At 37.1% G+C, this 21718-nt stretch overlaps 1 protein-coding gene across 1 annotated transcript in view; it reads right to left on the bottom strand.

Annotated features, from left to right (window-relative positions):
- Positions 1-21144, bottom strand: part of LOC133608388 (uncharacterized) — a 44115-nt gene extending 22971 nt beyond the window's left edge. Inside the window, exons 1-2 of the mRNA XM_061963589.2 lie at positions 20685-21144; positions 2161-3265 (exon numbers count right to left, since the gene is read on the bottom strand). Coding sequence (XP_061819573.2) covers positions 2161-3265; positions 20685-20868 — 1289 coding nt within the window. The 5' untranslated portion in view covers positions 20869-21144. The remainder of the gene's footprint in view (positions 1-2160; positions 3266-20684) is intronic.
- Positions 21145-21718: the final 574 nt, after the last annotated feature.

Raw genomic sequence — 21718 nt, 5'->3', positions numbered from 1 at the left:
ATTAGCGACGTGTTGCTCACTTCCGGTCTGTCGCCTTGTTAGCAGCTAGCAAGCTAAGCTGCTAGCACGAGAAGCGTTATTAAAGTGCAGGAAAACTAAACAAAAAAGTATTAAAACACAAAGAAATATGAGCAAAGTTGAGTGTTTTAAGTCACATATTAGCTGCCAGATGTTTCCTTCGTGCAGACAACAACAATGTGAAAGAGACGACAAGAAGGCGGAGTCGACATTTCTTTCCGACACTCTTTTAGTTCCCCCCTGCAACACGACATCACACGAAGGTTCCTAGCTTGTAAATCACGTGACTACGTGGCGGATTAAGACGATGTCAGTATTTTTTACCTTATTGAAAATAAATCACAACTTGCTCATTTCTCAACTTTTACTTTGTTGACAACGTAAAAACAAGTGCGACTAATATACGTTTTATTTTTTATTATTATTATTTTTAAATCTCACCAATGAAAGATTATTCCTCACGTCATTGTTTTAACCACATGACGTATTTAGCACAAACATATAAGCACGTAAAGAGTATGGCGAAGCTTTTTATTGCTGGGGTATTTTATTGTTGTAGATGGCCGGAAACGGAGACTGTTTACCGATGAAATAATTAGTGCACCTGTTATAAAATAATACATATAATAGGTACGCCATAATAAAATAATACATGAACATTAAATTAGGAATGATTACATACTTAATTTATAATTCATAAAGCGTAGTTTTGACATTAATGAATATGCAGTTTATAAGCAGTTTTGAATGTTTTATTTGTTACCGTATTAATAAACTCATCTATAAATAAAATGGTTTCAATAATTGACTTTATAAATGATGTATTCAGTGTTTCTACATGATATTATGACATGTTTGCATGCACTTATAAATACAGTATTTAGACTAATGTTATATTTATGCATACTAACAAGTCAAAGGATGTTTTATAAATGATTAATTCAGTACGCACTAAAGCGGTGTTAATTTATTGATAGTGTGTACTTATTATAAAATATTTCCAATATTTTTTTTTTTGGTTTGCCACAAATAAAAAGTATTAATAACACTTAAATGGACAATAAAGTAAACTTTGATTGCAAGTAAAGGAAGTTATGATTTTTTTCTTTTTTTTTTCAATGTGCAACGTCTTGTATAAAAAGGCCAAAAAAATGTCCAATAAAAATCACAGCGAAAAGTCGTCGCCGTGACGTGTTTCACGCATTGGTCCTTTCCGTCTGTGGTGCAGTACTTTGGCCACAAGAGGGCGACAAAGACCATATTATTGTCCTTTTTAATTCTCGACGATATGGTCAAATGTTGAAAGACGTTAGCAAACCAGACCATAATAACTCTCCATTTATTACCAAGCACTTTAAATAAAGCCCACAATGTAGCAAACATGAATACATATAAATATATAGAAATATACGTATCTACTTCATTGAATATATATCCACTTCTAGCTATGATATCGACAAAGTTGCGATCCTCACTTAACGCCATCCTTCTTTTAAACAAAATCAGTCAAGAATCGCAATTTTCCTTCTCTTCTGTCGACTGTTGAAGGTTTTCACTCCACGTAGTTGTCATTTGGAAGGCTCGACAAGAGGATTTCTCCGTCATTTGTGGGTCAAAACAAAGTCAAATTTAGTCTTTGACTCACTTCCTGTCTGTGAAGTGTACTTAAGTTTTTAACACAACCACGTGTTGACTTCGAACTTCGAACACGTGTTGCTGTCTCGTAGTTTACCTTCTTTATTGACGTCACTGAAACATTTGCGCAACGTACACGACTTCCTGCTTAGCGAACACGGACCGGGAGGTAACGACGTTTGATGACAAGCCTTCAAAATAAAATGCTGTCGTGTATGTTCGATGTTTGCTTTAGTACACGATAAACATATTTGCTACACAAGAAGAATATTGTTTCACTTTATTAGCACAATAATAGCAAAGATGTACAATAACACAAACAACTTAGAATAAATAAAACAAAGTCATTGTCCACAAAGCTTGGAAAATATTTACTAATTCATAATCTGATTAGATTCCAGGAAACATGATCTAGTGACGTGACTTTGTACTTTGTGTGTCAACACATGCTCTTAGATTCTGATCAATAAAGTCCTGCTGGTACTTGGAAGAGAAATCTGTCATCACTCAGCGGCGTGAGTTCTCATGTGTCGTACAAGAGTCGCTTTGTCACAGAAGCCTTTGTTGCAGCTTGGGCAGCAGAATGGTTTTTCTTTAGTGTGCGTTCTCAGGTGTATTTTCAAGCCGTGATTTTGCACAAACCCTTTCCCGCACAACGAACAGGTGTAGGGTTTCTCTCCGGTGTGTATCCTCGTGTGCTCTGTCATGTGGGACTTTTGCGCAAAACCGAGCCCGCAGAACGAGCAGGTGTAAGGTTTCTCCCCGGTGTGCGTTCTCGTGTGTCGCTCCAACTCTGAGCTCTCGCAAAAGCATTTGTTGCAGACTGAACAAGAATACGGTTTCTCGCCAGTGTGCGTTCGCATGTGTCGCTTCACGTCTGAATTCCGCGCGAAACCGATACCGCACACCGGACATGTGAATGGTTTCTCGCCGGTGTGAATTTTAGTGTGTTGGGTCAAAGATGACTTTTGAGTGAACCGCACGCCGCACAACGAGCAGGCGTAAGGTTTCTCTCCAGCGTGCGTTTTCTTGTGACGGGACAGTATTGAGCTCTCACTGAAACATTTGTTGCAGACGGAACAGGAAAATGGTTTCTCGCCAGAGTGTCTCCTCATATGCGCTTTCAAGTTGGATTTCAGAGAGAACCTTTTCCCGCAAATTGAGCACATGAATGGCTTTTCTTTGGTGTGGCAGCTCATGTGTCTTTTCAGATTGCTCTTCTTGCCAAAACTTTTGTCACACTGAGAACATTTCCAGCGGGCGTTGTCGGCGCGACTCGTCCGCTCGGCTTTGGACTCGTCGTCGTCAGTGTCGGCAGAATGTCCGCTATCTGAGAGGGCAGCCGAGTGGTCTCCATCAGCTTCTGTTGTCATGTGTTGAAATGAGCTGCTGCTCGGAGGCTCCGCCTCTCTCTTCTCCTCACTTTCACCTTCGACCTCATCTTCATCATGGTCCTCCTCACCCTTCACAGGGACACCAACCACTGAGAAGTCCTCCAGTCCTTCCAGGGGCTCTCCGTCCCGACTGATGCCGTGCTCCTCCTCTTCCTCTTTAATGTGGGGGGGCTGTGGCTCCTCCTGCTGCGGAGGAGGACCATGTTCCTCACTGACGCCTGCAGGACACAAGAAGACCAACAACAAATGGAAATGATCTTCCATGTTTTATACTTTGAAGGTTGGATCCTCAGACTCCATGGAGGACTGCAGCCACCACATTCGAGCCGCTACTCATTTGCTACGCTTTGAACCCTGTGGCTTATAAAACGGTGTGGCTAATTTAAGAATTTTTCTTGGCTGAAGGTCTTAATGTTTTGTAGGGCTGCAGCTAACGATTATTTTTCTATCGATTAATCTATAGATTATTTTTTTCGATTAATCGGTTAATCTATAGATTATTTTTTCGATTAATCTATAGATTATTTTTCCTTTTACCGATTTTTTTTTAATTTAAAATGAAGAGGAAAAAATAAATGTAGGCCAGTTTTTTCAAAAGGCATGGCTTTTATTTACCAAAAAAAAAGTATGGCCACTCAGTCAACATTGACAACAACATGACAAAATATTCTGTAACAATGTAAACATTTAAAACTTTTAACATTTAACAAAATTAAAAGTAGCTTATTTGCTTTTTAATGTGCAAATATAAAAGTAAACATCCAGTGCAAATCTTAATATTCTGGAATAGTATAAGCATTTCAAAAGTAAAAGTATTGCTTATTTTGCTTTAAAATGTGCAAAAATAAAGATAAACATCCAATACAAAAAAGTGCAAAACGGAAATATTCTGTAACAAGTGTAAACATTTCAACAAAAGTAAAAGTATTGCTTATTTGCTAAAATGTGCAAAAATAAAGCTAAACATCCAATACAAAAAAGTGTACAGTGTAAACATTTCAACAAAAGTAAAAGTATTGCTTATTTTGCTTAATAACACAACAATGATAGTATGATTAAAGTGAAAGTTAATTGTTGGTTTGTACATAGTATATGTAACTGTTAATGTTGTAAAAGGTATTTGCACCCTAACCCAACCCTAACCCTAGCGTTAAAGAGGAGCGCGTCTTTGTAAACACTGAACAGGCACGCCAAACGCGCCTCTCAGAGCGAAACGGTGCTTTAGTTTATGAATTTACAACGCAGATACAAATGACACATTCATGTTTTTGTGTAATAATGACAACGTATACGCACGCGGACGATTGACTAGTTGATGGTGATGGCAAGAACGCTGTCGGGTGTTTTCTTTTCAAATGTTCGTTCATAGCCGTTGTGCTGCTATGATAGGCCATTTCCGCTCGACACAGTGTGCATACAACAACATTATTAGGCCGTTTATTGAAATACTCCCACACTTTTGACGACTTTTGGCGTGCTTTTTTCCCCTCGCTCGCATCGTCTGCTTTGCGCTCCGCCATGACAGTAAAGTAGAGTGACGTAAATATGCGACGCGCCGACGCACAAAAACGGCGTCGACGTATTTACGTAAGTGTTCAGAACCCCGGCAGGGACACTGAGATGGTGTCTTGTTGTCTGTGATGTGGCGCCATCTTTTGGAAGAGTTTGCTCACTGTTGATTTAAAGCCTTGAACCGGAAGTAAATCCGTCCATAGCGTTTTTACTGGTGTGGATTCTTCATTCATCACTCCATGTTTTACAATATAACTAAAACAATTCTTACTTACTGAAGCGTCCCATGTGTGACGTCTGGAGGAATGTTTTCATGCACGTACTAAAGTAATGTCGCGAGCGGCGTTAGCATAAGCTAATATGCTAACACCTTTACGAGTGTCTGTGTTAGTATTATTAACTTACATTCTTTTTGTATTAATTCACGTTCACAAATTACAAAATACTGTGTCTTAGTAGTTTGTTTAATGTGAATACGGTATCTTAGTAGTTTGTTTAATGTGAATACTGTATCTTAGTAGTTTTTTTAATGTGAATACTGTATTTTAATAGTTTATGTTCAATGTGAATACTGTATCTTAGTAGTTTATGTTTAATGTGAATACTGTATCTTAGTAGTTTATGTTTAATGTGAATACTGTATCCTAGTAGTTTTTTAATGTGAATACTGTATCTTAGTAGTTTATGTTTAATATGAATACTGTATCTTAGTAGTTTTTTTAATGTGAATACAGTATCTTAGTAGTTTATGTTTAATGTGAATACTGTATTTTAGTAGTTTATGTTCAATGTGAATACTGTATCTTAGTAGTTTATGTTTAATGTGAATACTGTATCTTAGTAGTTTATGTTTAATGTGAATACTGTATCTTAGTAGTTTATGTTTAATGTGAATACTGCATCTTAGTAGTTTTTTTAATGTGAATACTGTATGTTAGTAGTTTATGTTTAATATGAATACTGTATCTTAGTAGTTTTTTAATGTGAATACTGTATCTTAGTTGTTTATGTTTAATATGAATACTGTATCTTAGTAGTTTTTTTAATGTGAATACTGTATCTTAGTAGTTTTTGTTTAATGTGAATACTGTATCTTAGTAGTTTATGTTTAATGTGAATACTGTATTTTAGTAGTTTATGTTCAATGTGAATACTGTATCTTAGTAGTTTATGTTTAATGTGAATACTGCATCTTAGTAGTTTTTTTAATGTGAATGCTGTATCTTAGTAGTTTATGTTTAATGTGAATACTGTATTTTAGTAGTTTATGTTCAATGTGAATACTGTATCTTAGTAGTTTGTTTAATGTGAATACTGTATCTTAGTAGTTTTTTTAATGTGAATACTGTATCTTAGTAGTTTTTTTAATGTGAATACTGTATTTTAATAGTTTATGTTCAATGTGAATACTGTATCTTAGTAGTTTATGTTTAATGTGAATACTGTATCTTAGTAGTTTATGTTTAATGTGAATACTGTATCCTAGTAGTTTTTTAATGTGAATACTGTATCTTAGTAGTTTATGTTTAATATGAATACTGTATCTTAGTAGTTTTTTTAATGTGAATACAGTATCTTAGTAGTTTATGTTTAATGTGAATACTGTATTTTAGTAGTTTATGTTCAATGTGAATACTGTATCTTAGTAGTTTATGTTTAATGTGAATACTGTATCTTAGTAGTTTATGTTTAATGTGAATACTGTATCTTAGTAGTTTATGTTTAATGTGAATACTGCATCTTAGTAGTTTTTTTAATGTGAATACTGTATGTTAGTAGTTTATGTTTAATATGAATACTGTATCTTAGTAGTTTTTTAATGTGAATACTGTATGTTAGTAGTTTATGTTTAATATGAATACTGTATCTTAGTAGTTTTTTTAATGTGAATACTGTATCTTAGTAGTTTTTGTTTAATGTGAATACTGTATCTTAGTAGTTTATGTTTAATGTGAATACTGTATTTTAGTAGTTTATGTTCAATGTGAATACTGTATCTTAGTAGTTTATGTTTAATGTGAATACTGCATCTTAGTAGTTTTTTTAATGTGAATGCTGTATCTTAGTAGTTTATGTTTAATGTGAATACTGTATTTTAGTAGTTTATGTTCAATGTGAATACTGTATCTTAGTAGTTTGTTTAATGTGAATACTGTATCTTAGTAGTTTTTTTAATGTGAATACTGTATCTTAGTAGTTTTTTTAATGTGAATACTGTATTTTAATAGTTTATGTTCAATGTGAATACTGTATCTTAGTAGTTTATGTTTAATGTGAATACTGTATCTTAGTAGTTTATGTTTAATGTGAATACTGTATCCTAGTAGTTTTTTAATGTGAATACTGTATCTTAGTAGTTTATGTTTAATATGAATACTGTATCTTAGTAGTTTTTTTAATGTGAATACAGTATCTTAGTAGTTTATGTTTAATGTGAATACTGTATTTTAGTAGTTTATGTTCAATGTGAATACTGTATCTTAGTAGTTTATGTTTAATGTGAATACTGTATCTTAGTAGTTTATGTTTAATGTGAATACTGTATCTTAGTAGTTTATGTTTAATGTGAATACTGCATCTTAGTAGTTTTTTTAATGTGAATACTGTATGTTAGTAGTTTATGTTTAATATGAATACTGTATCTTAGTAGTTTATGTTCAATGTAAATACTGTATCTTAGTAGTTTGTTAATGTGAATACTGCATCTTCGGTGTTTATGTTCAATGTGAATACTCACACAACACAAACATCTACTCACACAACACAAACATCTACTCACACAACACAAACATCTACTCACACAACACAAACATCTACTCACAGAACTCAAACATCTACTCACACAACACAAACATCTACTCACACAACACAAACATCTACTCACACAACACAAACATCTACTCACACAACACAAACATCTACTCACACAACACAAACATCTACTCACACAACACAAACATCTACTCACACAACACAAACATCTACTCACAGAACACGAACATCTACCCACACAACACAAACATCTACTCACACAACACAAACATCTACTCACACAACACAAACATCTACTCACACAACACAAACATCTACTCACACAACACAAACATCTACTCACACAACACAAACATCTACTCACACAACACAAACATCTACTCACACAACACAAACATCTACTCACACAACAGAAACATCTACCCACACAACACAAACATCTACTCACACAACACAAACATCTACCCACACAACACAAACATCTACTCACACAACACAAACATCTACTCACACAACACAAACATCTACTCACACAACACAAACATCTACTCACACAACACAAACATCTACTCACACAACACAAACATCTACTCACACAACACAAACATCTACTCACACAACACAAACATCTACTCACACGACACAAACATCTACTCACACGACACAAACATCTACTCACACGACACAAACATCTACTCACACGACACAAACATCTACTCACACGACACAAACATCTACTCACACAACAGAAACATCTACTCACACAACACAAACATCTACTCACACAACACAAACATCTACTCACACAACACAAACATCTACTCACACAACACAAACATCTACTCACACAACACAAACATCTACTCACAGAACACAAACATCTACTCACACAACACAAACAGAACAACAGACCAAAAGTGATGTGTTTATAGTCCGTCATGTAAACCTGAAGTAGATTTAAAGACAGGACCTCGGACTGGCCTGTAAGAAAATACTGTACTGTCGTGTTGTATCATTTGTTTGCCTTCACTCGTGTGTGGTGTGTGTTTCTAAGTCTGATGTCTAAAAGCATTTCTGTTAGGGCTCCAAAGACATTTTAGTCAGGAACACAGCTTTTACTTTGAAAAATACAACAACTTCCAATATCAAAATATAAAAATTAAAACAAATGAAATTTTGGTCTGTTTCTCCATTTCGGTTTTCTAGGGCATTTCATTTGATGTCAATGAAAAATAAAAATAAAACCATTTTTAGATGTTATTGCTCTTTGACACCACACAAATTTAAATGTTTTTGTTTTTCAATGTTTTTGTTTATGTTTAATGTGAATACTGCATTTTAGTAGTTTTTTTAATGTGAATACTGTATCTTAGTAGTTTATGTTTAATGTGAATACTGTATCTTAGTAGTTTTTTAATGTGAATACTGTATCTTAGTAGTTTATGTTCAATGTGAATACTGTATCTTAGTAGTTTATGTTTAATGTGAATACTGTATCTTAGTAGTTTTTTAATGTGAATACTGTATTTTAGTAGTTTATGTTCAATGTGAATACTGTATCTTAGTAGTTTATGTTTAATATGAATACTGTATCTTAGTAGTTTTTTAATGTGAATACTGTATCTTAGTAGTTTATGTTTAATATGAATACTGTATCTTAGTAGTTTTTTTAATGTGAATACTGTATCTTAGTTGTTTATGTTTAATATGAATACTGTATCTTAGTAGTTTTTTTTAATGTGAATACTGTATCTTAGTAGTTTATGTTTAATGTGAATACTGTATTTTAGTAGTTTATGTTCAATGTGAATACTGTATCTTAATAGTTTATGTTTAATGTGAATACTGTATCTTAGTAGTTTATGTTTAATGTGAATACTGTATCTTAGTAGTTTGTTTAATGTGAATACTGTATCTTAGTAGTTTATGTTTAATGTGAATACTGTATCTTAGTAGTTTTTTAATGTGAATACTGTATCTTAGTAGTTTATGTTTAATATGAATACTGTAATTTAGTAGTTTATGTTCAATGTGAATACTGTATCTTAGTAGTTTATGTTTAATGTGAATACTGTATCTTAGTAGTTTTTTTAATGTGAATACTGTATCTTAGTAGTTTTTTTAATGTGAATACTGTATATTAGTAGTTTATGTTTAATGTGAGTACTGTATTTTAGTAGTTTATGTTCAATGTGAATACTGTATCTTAGTAGTTTTTTTAAATGTGAATACTGTATCTCAGTAGTTTATGTTTAATGTGAATACTGTATTTTAGTAGTTTATGTTCATTGTGAATACTGTATCTTAGTAGTTTATGTTTAATGTGAATACTGTATCTTAGTAGTTTTTTAATGTGAATACTGTATCTTAGTAGTTTATGTTTAATATGAATACTGTATCTTAGTAGTTTATGTTTAATGTGAATACTGTATCTTAGTAGTTTATGTTCAATGTGAATACTGTATCTTAGTAGTTTATGTTTAATATGAATACTGTATCTTAGTAGTTTGTTTAATGTGAATACTGTATCTTAGTTGTTTATGTTTAATATGAATACTGTATCTTAGTAGTTTTTTTAATGTGAATACTGTATTTTAGTAGTTTATGTTCAATGTGAATACTGTATCTTAGTAGTTTATGTTCAATGTGAATACTGTATCTTAGTAGTTTATGTTTAATGTGAATACTGTATCTTAGTAGTTTATGTTTAATGTGAATACTGTATCTTAGTAGTTTTTTAAATGTGAATACAGTATCTTAGTAGTTTATGTTTAATGTGAATACTGTATTTTAGTAGTTTATGTTCAATGTGAATACTGTATCTTAGTAGTTTATGTTTAATATGAATACTGTATCTTAGTAGTTTATGTTTAATATGAATACTGTATCTTAGTAGTTTGTTTAATGTGAATACTGTATCTTAGTAGTTTATGTTCAATGTAAATACTGTATCTTAGTAGTTTGTTAATGTGAATACTGCATCTTCGGTGTTTATGTTCAATGTGAATACTCACACAACACAAACATCTACTCGGTTTTCTAGGGCATTTCATTTGATGTCAATGAAAAATCAAAATAAAACAATTTTTAGATGTTATTGCTCTTGTTTTGTTTCTTTAAAAAAAAAAATCAAATAAGTTACTAATTTCATTCCCGGAACAAAACTGAAGTGACCACAAGGTTCAGTGGCCAACACGCCACACCTGCACTGAGCACACTCCCCCACCAGATGTCGCCAGAGCGCGCGCGCGCGCGCGCGCGCGCGCGCACACGCACGCACGCACGCACGCACGCACACACACACGCACACACACACGCACACACACACACACACACACACACACACACACACACACACACACACACACACACACACACACACACACACACAGAAGCACACAGAAGCACACTGGGGGCTGGACGGTGGGAACATTTAGTTCCAGGAACTGAACTTCTGGAATGATTCCCCCAAACTTCCCGGCCTAAATACAAGCCACGCCCACCTCATTTTGCATTCATTGTACTTTGTGCATCTATTTGGTCTGTCAGTGGTCGGGGATTTCTAATCCGTGCATTCATTATTAGGGCGGCAGCATTTTGAGGAAAAATCTAACTATGATTTTTCTCACCAAAATTGATATTTTTTTTATTACATTTGATACATAAAAGTGCACAAAACTGCGAAAGTAAGGAGTGAAGAAAGACATTTAGACTGTCAATCAACTAGGGGTGTAACGGTACGTGTATTGCAATCAATCAATCAATCAATCTTTATTTATATAGCCCTAAATCACAAGTGTCTCAAAGGGCTGCACAAGCCACAACGACATCCTCGGTACAAAGCCCACATAAGGGCAAGGAAAAACTCACCCCAGTGGGACGTCGATGTGAATGACTATGAGAAACCTTGGAGAGGACCGCATATGTGGGTAACCCCCCCCTCTAGGGGAGACCGAAAGCAATGGATGTCGAGTCGGTCTGACATAATATTGTGAGAGTCCAGTCCATAGTGGATCTAACATAATAGTGAGAGTCAAGTCCATAGTGGATCTAACATAATAGTGTGAGAGTCCAGTCCATAGTGGATCTAACATAATAGTGAGAGTCCAGTCCATAGTGGATCTAACATAATAGTGAGAGTCCAGTCCATAGTGGATCTAACATAATAGTGTGAGAGTCCAGTCCATAGTGGATCTAACATAATAGTGTGAGAGTCCAGTCCATAGTGGATCTAACATAATAGTGTGAGAGTCCAGTCCATAGTGGATCTAACATAATAGTGTGAGAGTCCAGTCCATAGTGGATCCAACATAATAGTGAGAGTCCAGTCCATAGTGGATCTAACATAATAGTGAGAGTCAAGTCCATAGTGGATCTAACATAATAGTGTGAGAGTCCAGTCCATAGTGGATCCAACATAATAGTGAGAGTCCAGTCCATAGTGGATCTAACATAATAGTGAGAGTCAAGTCCATAGTGGATCTAACATAATAGTGTGAGAGTCCAGTCCATAGTGGATCCAACATAATAGTAAGAGTCCAGTCCATAGTGGATCTAACATAATAGTGAGAGTCCAGTCCATAGTGGATCTAACATAATAGTGTGAGAGTCCAGTCCATAGTGGATCTAACATAATAGTGAGAGTCCAGTCCATAGTGGATCTAACATAATATTGTGAGAGTCCAGTCCATAGTGGATCCAACATAATAGTAAGAGTCCAGTCCATAGTGGATCTAACATAATAGTGTGAGAGTCCAGTCCATAGTGGATCTAACATAATATTGTGAGAGTCCAGTCCATAGTGGATCCAACATAATAGTAAGAGTCCAGTCCATAGTGGATCTAACATAATAGTGTGAGAGTCCAGTCCATAGTGGATCTAACATAATAGTGAGAGTCCAGTCCATAGTGGATCTAACATAATAGTAAGAGTCCAGTCCATAGTGGATCTAACATAATAGTGTGAGAGTCCAGTCCATAGTGGATCTAACATAATAGTGTGAGAGTCCAGTCCATAGTGGATCCAACATAATACTGTGAGAGTCCAGTCCATAGTGGATCTAACATAATACTGTGAGAGTCCAGTCCATAGTGGATCTAACATAATAGTGTGAGAGTCCAGTCCATAGTGGATCTAACATAATAGTAAGAGTCCAGTCCATAGTGGATCTAACATAATAGTGTGAGAGTCCAGTCCATAGTGGATCTAACATAATAGTGAGAGTCCAGTCCATAGTGGATCTAACATAATAGTGAGAGTCCAGTCCATAGTGGATCTAACATAATAGTGTGAGAGTCCAGTCCATAGTGGATCTAACATAATAGTGAGAGTCCAGTCCATAGTGGATCTAACATAATATTGTGAGAGTCCAGTCCATAGTGGATCTAACATAATAGTGTGAGAGTCCAGTCCATAGTGGATCCAACATAATAGTAAGAGTCCAGTCCATAGTGGATCTAACATAATAGTGAGAGTCCAGTCCATAGTGGATCTAACATAATAGTGAGAGTCCAGTCCATAGTGGATCTAACATAATAGTGTGAGAGTCCAGTCCATAGTGGATCTAACATAATAGTGTGAGAGTCCAGTCCATAGTGGATCTAACATAATATTGTGAGAGTCCAGTCCATAGTGGATCTAACATAATATTGTGAGAGTCCAGTCCATAGTGGATCTAACATAATATTGTGAGAGTCCAGTCCATAGTGGATCTAACATAATATTGTGAGAGTCCAGTCCATAGTGGATCTAACATAATATTGTGAGAGTCCAGTCCATAGTGGATCTAACATAATATTGTGAGAGTCCAGTCCATAGTGGATCTAACATAATATTGTGAGAGTCCAGTCCATAGCGGATCTAACATAATATTGTGAGAGTCCAGTCCATAGTGGATCTAACATAATAGTGTGAGAGTCCAGTCCATAGTGGATCTAACATAATAGTGTGAGAGTCCAGTCCATAGTGGATCTAACATAATAGTGTGAGAGTCCAGTCCATAGTGGATCTAACATAATAGTAAGAGTCCAGTCCATAGTGGATCTAACATAATAGTGAGAGTCCAGTCCATAGTGGATCTAACATAATACTGTGAGAGTCCAGTCCATAGTGGATCTAACATAATAGTGTGAGAGTCCAGTCATAGTGGATCTAACATAATAGTAAGAGTCCAGTCCATAGTGGATCTAACATAATAGTGAGAGTCCAGTCCATAGTGGATCTAACATAATAGTGAGAGTCCAGTCCATAGTGGATCTAACATAATAGTGTGAGAGTCCAGTCCATAGTGGATCTAACATAATAGTGTGAGAGTCCAGTCCATAGTGGATCTAACATAATAGTGTGAGAGTCCAGTCCATAGTGGATCCAACATAATAGTAAGAGTCCAGTCCATAGTGGGGTCAGCAGGACCATCATTTGTATTGAACCGTTTCGGTACGGGGGTTTCGGTTCGGTTCGGAGGTGTACCGAACGAGTACACATGCTAGCAGCGAGCGGACTAGGACAACATGTAAAAGCCAGAGCTGGAAGACCCTCCTGCCTCGTTAACACTTTGGCTGCGCGATACAACAATGGAGGACGGAGGTTTGTTCAGCAGCTGCTTCTGACAACACGTCAAACATGTGTTGCACCTTTCCTGCTTCCGGCTCCCAGACTGTAGTCGAGGAGCGCAGGGGAGACACTCCTCCAGGGCCCATGTATTCTCGGGGGGGCCACACCCTTCACTCTACCCGGCAGTGGGTCTCCACAGCTCCGGACTCCAGGGTAAATGACCAGTCCGCCGATTAGTTGCAAATGGTGGCTTTATTGAGGTCTTGCACACAACCTGTCATGTCTGTGTAATCATGTTTTGTTTTAAAGTCATGTTTTGTTTAGTTTCTGGCTTTTCACTCCCTTGTCTTGTTTGCATGATTACCCCATTAGTTTCACCTGTTCCACGTTTGGACTCATTGTGCACTCTTGATTGTCACCATAGCAACCCATTAGTTTTCACCTGTCACGTCACGCACCTGTTTCACGTCTTGAGTCACGCACCTGTTTTCGTTAATCATGTCCGTAGTATTTAAGTTCAGTGTTTTTCAGTTTGTCTTTCTGACGACCTCACCACACTTATGCTCTGTCCATTCTTTCCATGTCCATTCTTCATGCAACTATTTTTGTCCAAGCCAAGTACCGTATTTTCCGCACCATAAGCCGCCCTGGGTTATAAGCCGCGCCTTCAATGAACGGCATATTTCAAAACTTTGTCCACCTATAAGCCGCCCCGTGTTGTAAGCCGCATCTAACTGCGCTAAAGGGAATGTCAAAAAAACAGTCAGATAGGTCAGTCAAACTTTAATAATATATTAAAACCAGCGTGATGTGGGCGCGCATGGAGTCGTATATCAACATGGACGGAGCTGCGTGAAAAAAGCCACCCGGCCTCTTCGCGTAAACTTAAACTTACCTTAACCACTCGCTCATCTTTTCTTCATCCATCCCTTCGAGTTAGCTTTTATGATGACGCCGGCTGGAAAGGTCTCTTTTGGCAAGGTCTTCCTTTTGAATATCACCATGGGTGGAAGTTTCTGGCCATTAGCATGGCAAGCTAGAACCACAGTGAAGGATGACTTCTCATTCCCTGTGGTGCGAATATTCACCGTACGTGCTCCCGTTGTATCCACAGTGCGGTTCACAGGAATATCAAAAGTCAGTGGAACCTCGTCCATGTTGATAATGTTCTCTGGCCGGATCTTTTTTTCAGCTATCTTGTTTTTACAATATGCACGGAAAGTAGCCAGCTTTTCTTGAAAGTCTTTAGGCAGCTGCTGTGAAATAGTAGTCCGTGTGCGGATGGAGAGATTGCGTCTTTTCATGAACCGGATCCCTGTCGCTTAGTAGGAGCCATTTTGTGGTCTTTACAGATGTAAACACACAAAGGAAATGAAAAGTAATATCCGCGCCCTTCTTCTTCTTCTACGGGGGCGGGTGGTTGCTTACAGTAGAAGAAGAAGCGCTTCCTCTTCTATGGGGGCGGGTGCTTACCTTGGCGGTTGCTTGCCGTAGAAGAAGAAGCGCTTCCGCTTCTCCGGGGAAAAAAGATGGCGGCTGTTTACCGTAGTTGCGAGACCTAAACTTTATGAAAATGAATCTTAATATTAATCCATATATAAAGCGCACCGGGTTATAAGCCGCACTGTCAGCTTTTGAGTAAATTTGTGGTTTTTAGGTGCGGCTAATAGTGCGGAAAATACGGTAAGTTTTTGTTCCATGTTTATAGTCTTTTTGTTTTTCATAGTTTGTTCTCCGCCACTGTGCGTGCTTTTCATTTGTACTTTTTTTGCAATAGTCTTTTGGTTTCATAGTTTATTCTCCGCCACTGTGCGCGCTTTTTGTTTGATCCTTTTTTTTTGTAGTTCTAGTGTTTCAATAAAAAAATATACCTTCATTCCCGTCTCGCCCGTGCCAACTTTCCGTTGCATCCCGGAAAAGCAAACACTCAGGACCAAGCCTTGACACAACCAATCCAACAAAACACTAGCCACTCCCTCACCTCGCTCGCCCACACACTCACCTCACATGCTGTCACATATTAAAGGGCCACACACACACATACGCTACTCTCATAACACATGCTAACCCATTTGAAGCGTCACCACCGCATTCAAGCAGCCTCTCCTCGGCGAGTCAGGCAGGGCTAAAGCAATAATAGAAGCAGATTTAAGACCATATTGCATTAAAAACTAGATTTTGAGCCACTTCTATGGTGGAAGAACAATGAGCCCATATATCCTCTTACTGACAAGTTAGCCAGGCTGGGGGGGAAATAGAAAAGTTAATCTGAGGCTGAGTTGACTTGAAACTGTTTAATGTTGCACTTTTTATATGTAGAAGAAAAGTTTTGTCATTTTATTTCATCCGAGCAACAACTTGAGGCAGTTTAATGTTGATTAACGTGGACTTAAACAAGTTGAAAAACTTATTGGGGTGTTAGCATTTAGTGGTCAATTATGTACTGTACTGTGCAACCTACTAATAAAAGTCTCAATCAATCAATCAAAAAACGCACTTTATATGTAGAAAGGTTTTGTTAAGAAACCATTCTGAGTACTAGAGATGCGCGGTTTGCGGACACAACCGCGGTGTCCGCGGATTATCCGCGGGTCGGGCGGTTGAAATAAAAAAAAATTAGATTTTATCCGCGGGTCGGGTCGGGCGGTTGAAATAAAAAAAAATTAGATTTTAAATAGATTCAGGCGGGTGGCAGTTAAACCAATTGGTAAATATATATACATAGTTAAATGTTGTTACCCACATACGAAAAACGAGCAGGCACCTGCAGCATATGCCACAACAGAAGAAGAAGAAAAAAAGAGATGGACACTTTTACGGAGCGGAGAAGGGACGCCTCGCCGGGGTCCGGGACCGAGGCCCCTTCCCCCGAGAGGGCCCCACCGGGAGCCGTAGCTGAGGTGATCCGCGAGAAGGGCCCGACGCACGTCCAGGGTCACCACCGCGCCCACCGCACCGACACCCCGCCTCGTCCGCCTTCGCCGCGGCCGGCGTCACGCGCAGCAGGTAAGCAGCTTACCTGCCCGCCACCCCCGTGGCCGGGGGCTCGTAACAGGGGTCACGCCGCGCGCTCCGCCCGCGCAGCTTACCTGCCCGCCACCCCTGTTGCCGGGGGCGCGTAACAGGGTTCACTCCGCGCGCAGTGCGCTCACAAAAGGGGTGGGGCTCACCCTGGTTGATATAGACAGCAGGACGGTGGCCATGGAAGTCAGAACCCGCTAAGGAGTGTGTAACAACCCACCTGCCGAATCAACTAGCCCTGAAAATGGATGGCGCTGGAGCGTCGGGCCCATATACCCGGCCGTCGCCGGCAGCGACGAGTAGGATGGCCGGCGCGGTGCGCGCTGAAGCCTCGGGCGCGAGCCCGGATGGAGCCGCCGCGGGTGCGAGGGACATCGCACCTCCACGTGGCTCCCAGATGATTGCGCACTGGTGTGCGTCTGGGCCGTGACAGCGTGGCACGCATTGAATGTCTCTGCTACATTGGATCAGTCTCCTTTCTTTAACAGGCAAAAGCTTTATAACCTCACTAATGCCTTGCATCGTCTATATTAGATATATAACAACGGGCGGGTGCGGTTTTGATTAAATGTTAGTTCGGGTGGATGCGGATGGTTGACGACTTTTGTGATGCGGTTGCGGATGAAATAATTGCCTATCCGCGCATCTCTAATTCTGAGCCTTATCTTATTTAGTTTTTATTGTATATATGTTGACCACATGAACCCTGGCAATGGACCCTGTGTGTATATGTATGTTATTGTTATGTGTGTGTGTGTGTGTGTGTATGTGTGTGTATATGTATGTTATGCCATTGTTTACACATTTGGTAAATAAATAACCAAAAAATGTATATTTTGTTGTTTTCTTACTGTACCGAAGATGAACCGAACCGTGACCTCTAAACCGAGGTACATACCGAACCAAAATGTTTGTGTACCGTTACAATCCACATATTCTTGTCTCACACATTACAACACAGGTGTCAAAGTCAAGGCCCGGGGGCCAGATGTGGCCCACCACACCACACCGCTGGAAATGATATGTGTCAATCAAGTACTTCATATTTTCTCACTAAATGTCATTTTGACAGAAAAACATATATGTACTGCTTGAAATTGCATACCTTTTAAACTTTAATAGTATCCATTATTGCAACAGATATTACATCATACTTTACAAACATCCATTTTCTACCGCTTGTCCCTTACGGGGTGGCGGGGGGTGCTGGAGCCTATCTCAGCTGCATGTTTTTGTCTCAATAAAAAGACTTAACTTGACAGCAAACTACCCATCAAATGAATACAAATGACAATAAATATGTGTGTGCATGTAGCGTGCTTAGTCTGGAGGCTAAATACACACAGTGTGTTATGTAACTGTTGTTTAGTGTTGATATTCTTTGCTTAGTTTGATAAATGTTGGAGCAGTTTGCTTCATCAGGAGGGTGAAGTCGCTCAATTTAAAGTGTTGGATTTAACTGTGTTGGTGAGGGCATAGAAAAAGGGGCATTTTTCTACCAGTAGACAGCGTTTAAGATTGAGTGTTTCACTGCTAAATTAATAATATATTTATATTGAATATGGATTTTAAATATGTATCTAAATAGGTGGTTAATTGGTTAGGTATTTATGTATTTGCATATTGGGTTTTCTGCTGCATTTATCTATTGTGTTTCTGGGTTTAAATGTATTTTATATGTATCTTGGTGCATTTATGTTGAGACAATTTATTTAAAATCTGTTTTAACTTAAAGGGAAAAGATGTGTCCATTTTCTTGCACTTGTTTAATGGTTAAGAGTTTGATAGCCTAATTAATAGTTGTAAATTATGGGATTGATAATTGATTGATTTTTTACAGCATGTTAATCTTGTGGTGTTTTGTCCTTAAAGGTTTTTCACCTACTAAAGAAGCTAAAGGCTACTAAAGGCTACTAAAGGCTACTAAAGACAGCTAATGACAGCTAAAGAAACTAAAGTCTACTAACACTGCTAAAGACTGCTAAAAAGACTAAAGAAGAAAAAAGAAGCTGTTTCTTGGTTGGAAAAACTGTTGCAAACTAAAGGAAAATAAAAGGAAAAAGTAACTACGGTCTGGTCTTTTGAGTGAAATCCAGAAGCCACATTCAGCATTGGTACATCCCTTCAAGTGTGGGATAAGCACAGCGAAAAAAGCCAAACACTTGACAGTTGTTGTATGCACACTGTGTCGAGCGGAAATGGCCTATCATAGCAGCACAACGGCTATGAAGGAACATTTGAAAAGAAAACACCCGACAGCGTTCTTGCCATCACCATCAACTAGTCAATCGTCCGCGTGAGTATACGTTGTCATCATTACACAAAATCATGAATGTGTCATTTGTATCTGCGTTGTAAATTCATAAACTAAAACACTGTTTCGCTCTGAGAGGCGCGTTTGGCGTGCCTGTTCAGTGTTTACAAAGACGCGCTCCTCTTTAACGCTAACGTTAATTAGTTGTGCAAATACCTTTTACAACATTAACAGTTACATATACTATGTACAAACCAACAATTAACTTTCACTTTAATCATACTATCATTGTTGTGTTATTAAGCAAAATAAGCAATACTTTTACTTTTGTTGAAATGTTTACACTGTTACAGAATATTTTGTTTTGCACTTTTTTGTATTGGATGTTTATCTTTATTTTTGCACATTTTAAAGCAAAATAAGCAATACATTTACTTTAGAAATGCTTATACTATTGCAGAATATTAAGATTTGCACTGGATGTTTACTTTTATATTTGCACATTAAAAAGCAAATAAGCTACTTTTAATTTTGTTAAATGTTAAAAGTTTTAAATGTTTACATTGTTACAGAATATTTTGTCATGTTGTTGTCAATGTTGACTGAGTGGCCATACTTTTTTTTTTGTATATAAAAGTCATGCCTTTTGAAAAAACTGGCCAACATTTATTTTTTCATCTTCATTTTAAATAAAAAAAATAATCGGTAAAAGGAAAAATAATCTATAGATTAATCGAAAAAATAATCTATAGATTGACCGATTAATCGAAAAAAATAATCTATAGATTAATCGATAGAAAAATAATCGTTAGCTGCAGCCTTACATCATTCCCTTACAAGAAATAACATTAATTGCTGTTTACTTCCGTGTTTGTATCCATAATTCATGTATACATCATTCCTTACAATAAATAACATTAATTGTTGTTTATTTCCTTGTTTGTATCCATAATTCATTTATACATCATTCTCTTACAATAAATAACATTAATTGTTGTTTATTTCTGTGTTTGTATCCATAATTCATGTATGCATGCTTCCTTACAATAAATAACATGAATTGTTGTTTACTTGTTTGTTTATATCATAATTAATTTATACATCATTCCTTTACAATAAAGAACATTAATTGTTGTTTATTTCCTTGTTTGTATCATAATTCATGTATACATCATTCCTGTAAACATCATCACCTTACAAGAAATAACATTAATTGTTTTTTACTTGCTTGTTTGTATCATAATTAATTTATACATCATTCCTTTACAATAAAGAACATTAATTGTTGTTTATTTCCTTGTTTGTATCCATAATTAATTTATACATCATTCCCTTACAAGAAATAACATGAATTGTTGTTTACTTCCATGTTTGTATCCATAATTCATTTATACATCCATTTCCTACCGCTTGTCCCTTATAACTTAAAGTGTTGTTTCCACTCCTACTCTGCAGCCACTCTGCTTTCCTACGCGATGTCTTACAAATAAAGTGAAGTTAGTCAACATGTGAGAAGTGAACAAACCTGTTTGTTGATGTTTGTTGAAAAGAGCGTCCAGTAGTTGACGTTGTCGCTCGTTCTCCTCTTTTGTTCTAGAAAGTTCCTCAACGTATTCTGCTATCGTTCTTTCTAACACTACAAATATTTCTTCCACAGCAGCAGTTAGTCGCTGCTTCACCAACACTCTCAGCATTCCTACTTTGCACATTTTCACACTTTAAACTCACACTTAGCGACGTGTTTATCACTTCCGCTTTGTTTTGTTAGCAGCTAGCAAGCTAAGCTAGCATGGGACGCTTCAAAGTGACGCTGAGGCGAGTTTATCCCGGACCAAAGACGTGTTAACGTGTGCTAAAGGTTCTTCTTTGTCTTAACGATGTCTGCAAAATGTATATGCAGTCAGCAGAAAAACAAACAAACTCAGCATTGATCGCTTAACCAAAACGTCTCGCTGCCTTGCTTGCTTCCTTTGACCATGTTTGGTGTTTCCGGCAGACGAGACTCAGGTTGTGCATTCTAGCAATACTGCCGCTTCAGGCGAGGAGGTGTCATTTCACGCTTGATATATATATATATATATATATATATATATATATATATATATATATATATATATATATATATATATATATATATATATATATATATATCAGTGACGTGCAGTCACTAGAGGCGGGGGCCTCACCTGCCATCATGGAAAGAAAAAAAATGTAAAAAGAAAAAAACAAAATTAAATTGTTATATGTATCCAGTGATTATACTATAAAGTTATTTTCCATTTAACTTCACCAGTTTTAGATTATTTTTTATTCAAAATCGCTGAATTTTCACATTTGCCGTTCAAATACCGAGACGAGACAATGCGGTGAACAGCAGCCAGTTGAGGCACGTCACTCAGTGCCTCAACATGGATTGCGCAATGACTGGGCTAACTGCTGGCCTGCTGTGCAGTGAGACTGTATTGCTATATGAATTATATTATACATTTCCATAGTTTAGTTAGCTGAGGTATATAATGTACAGTGTATTTTGTCAACAACTGTATGTGTGTAAAGTAT

This window comes from Nerophis lumbriciformis, linkage group LG06 (genome assembly GCF_033978685.3).
Source record: "Nerophis lumbriciformis linkage group LG06, RoL_Nlum_v2.1, whole genome shotgun sequence".
NCBI lineage: Eukaryota > Metazoa > Chordata > Actinopteri > Syngnathiformes > Syngnathidae > Nerophis > Nerophis lumbriciformis.
This window is presented reverse-complemented; position numbering and strand designations above follow the sequence as displayed.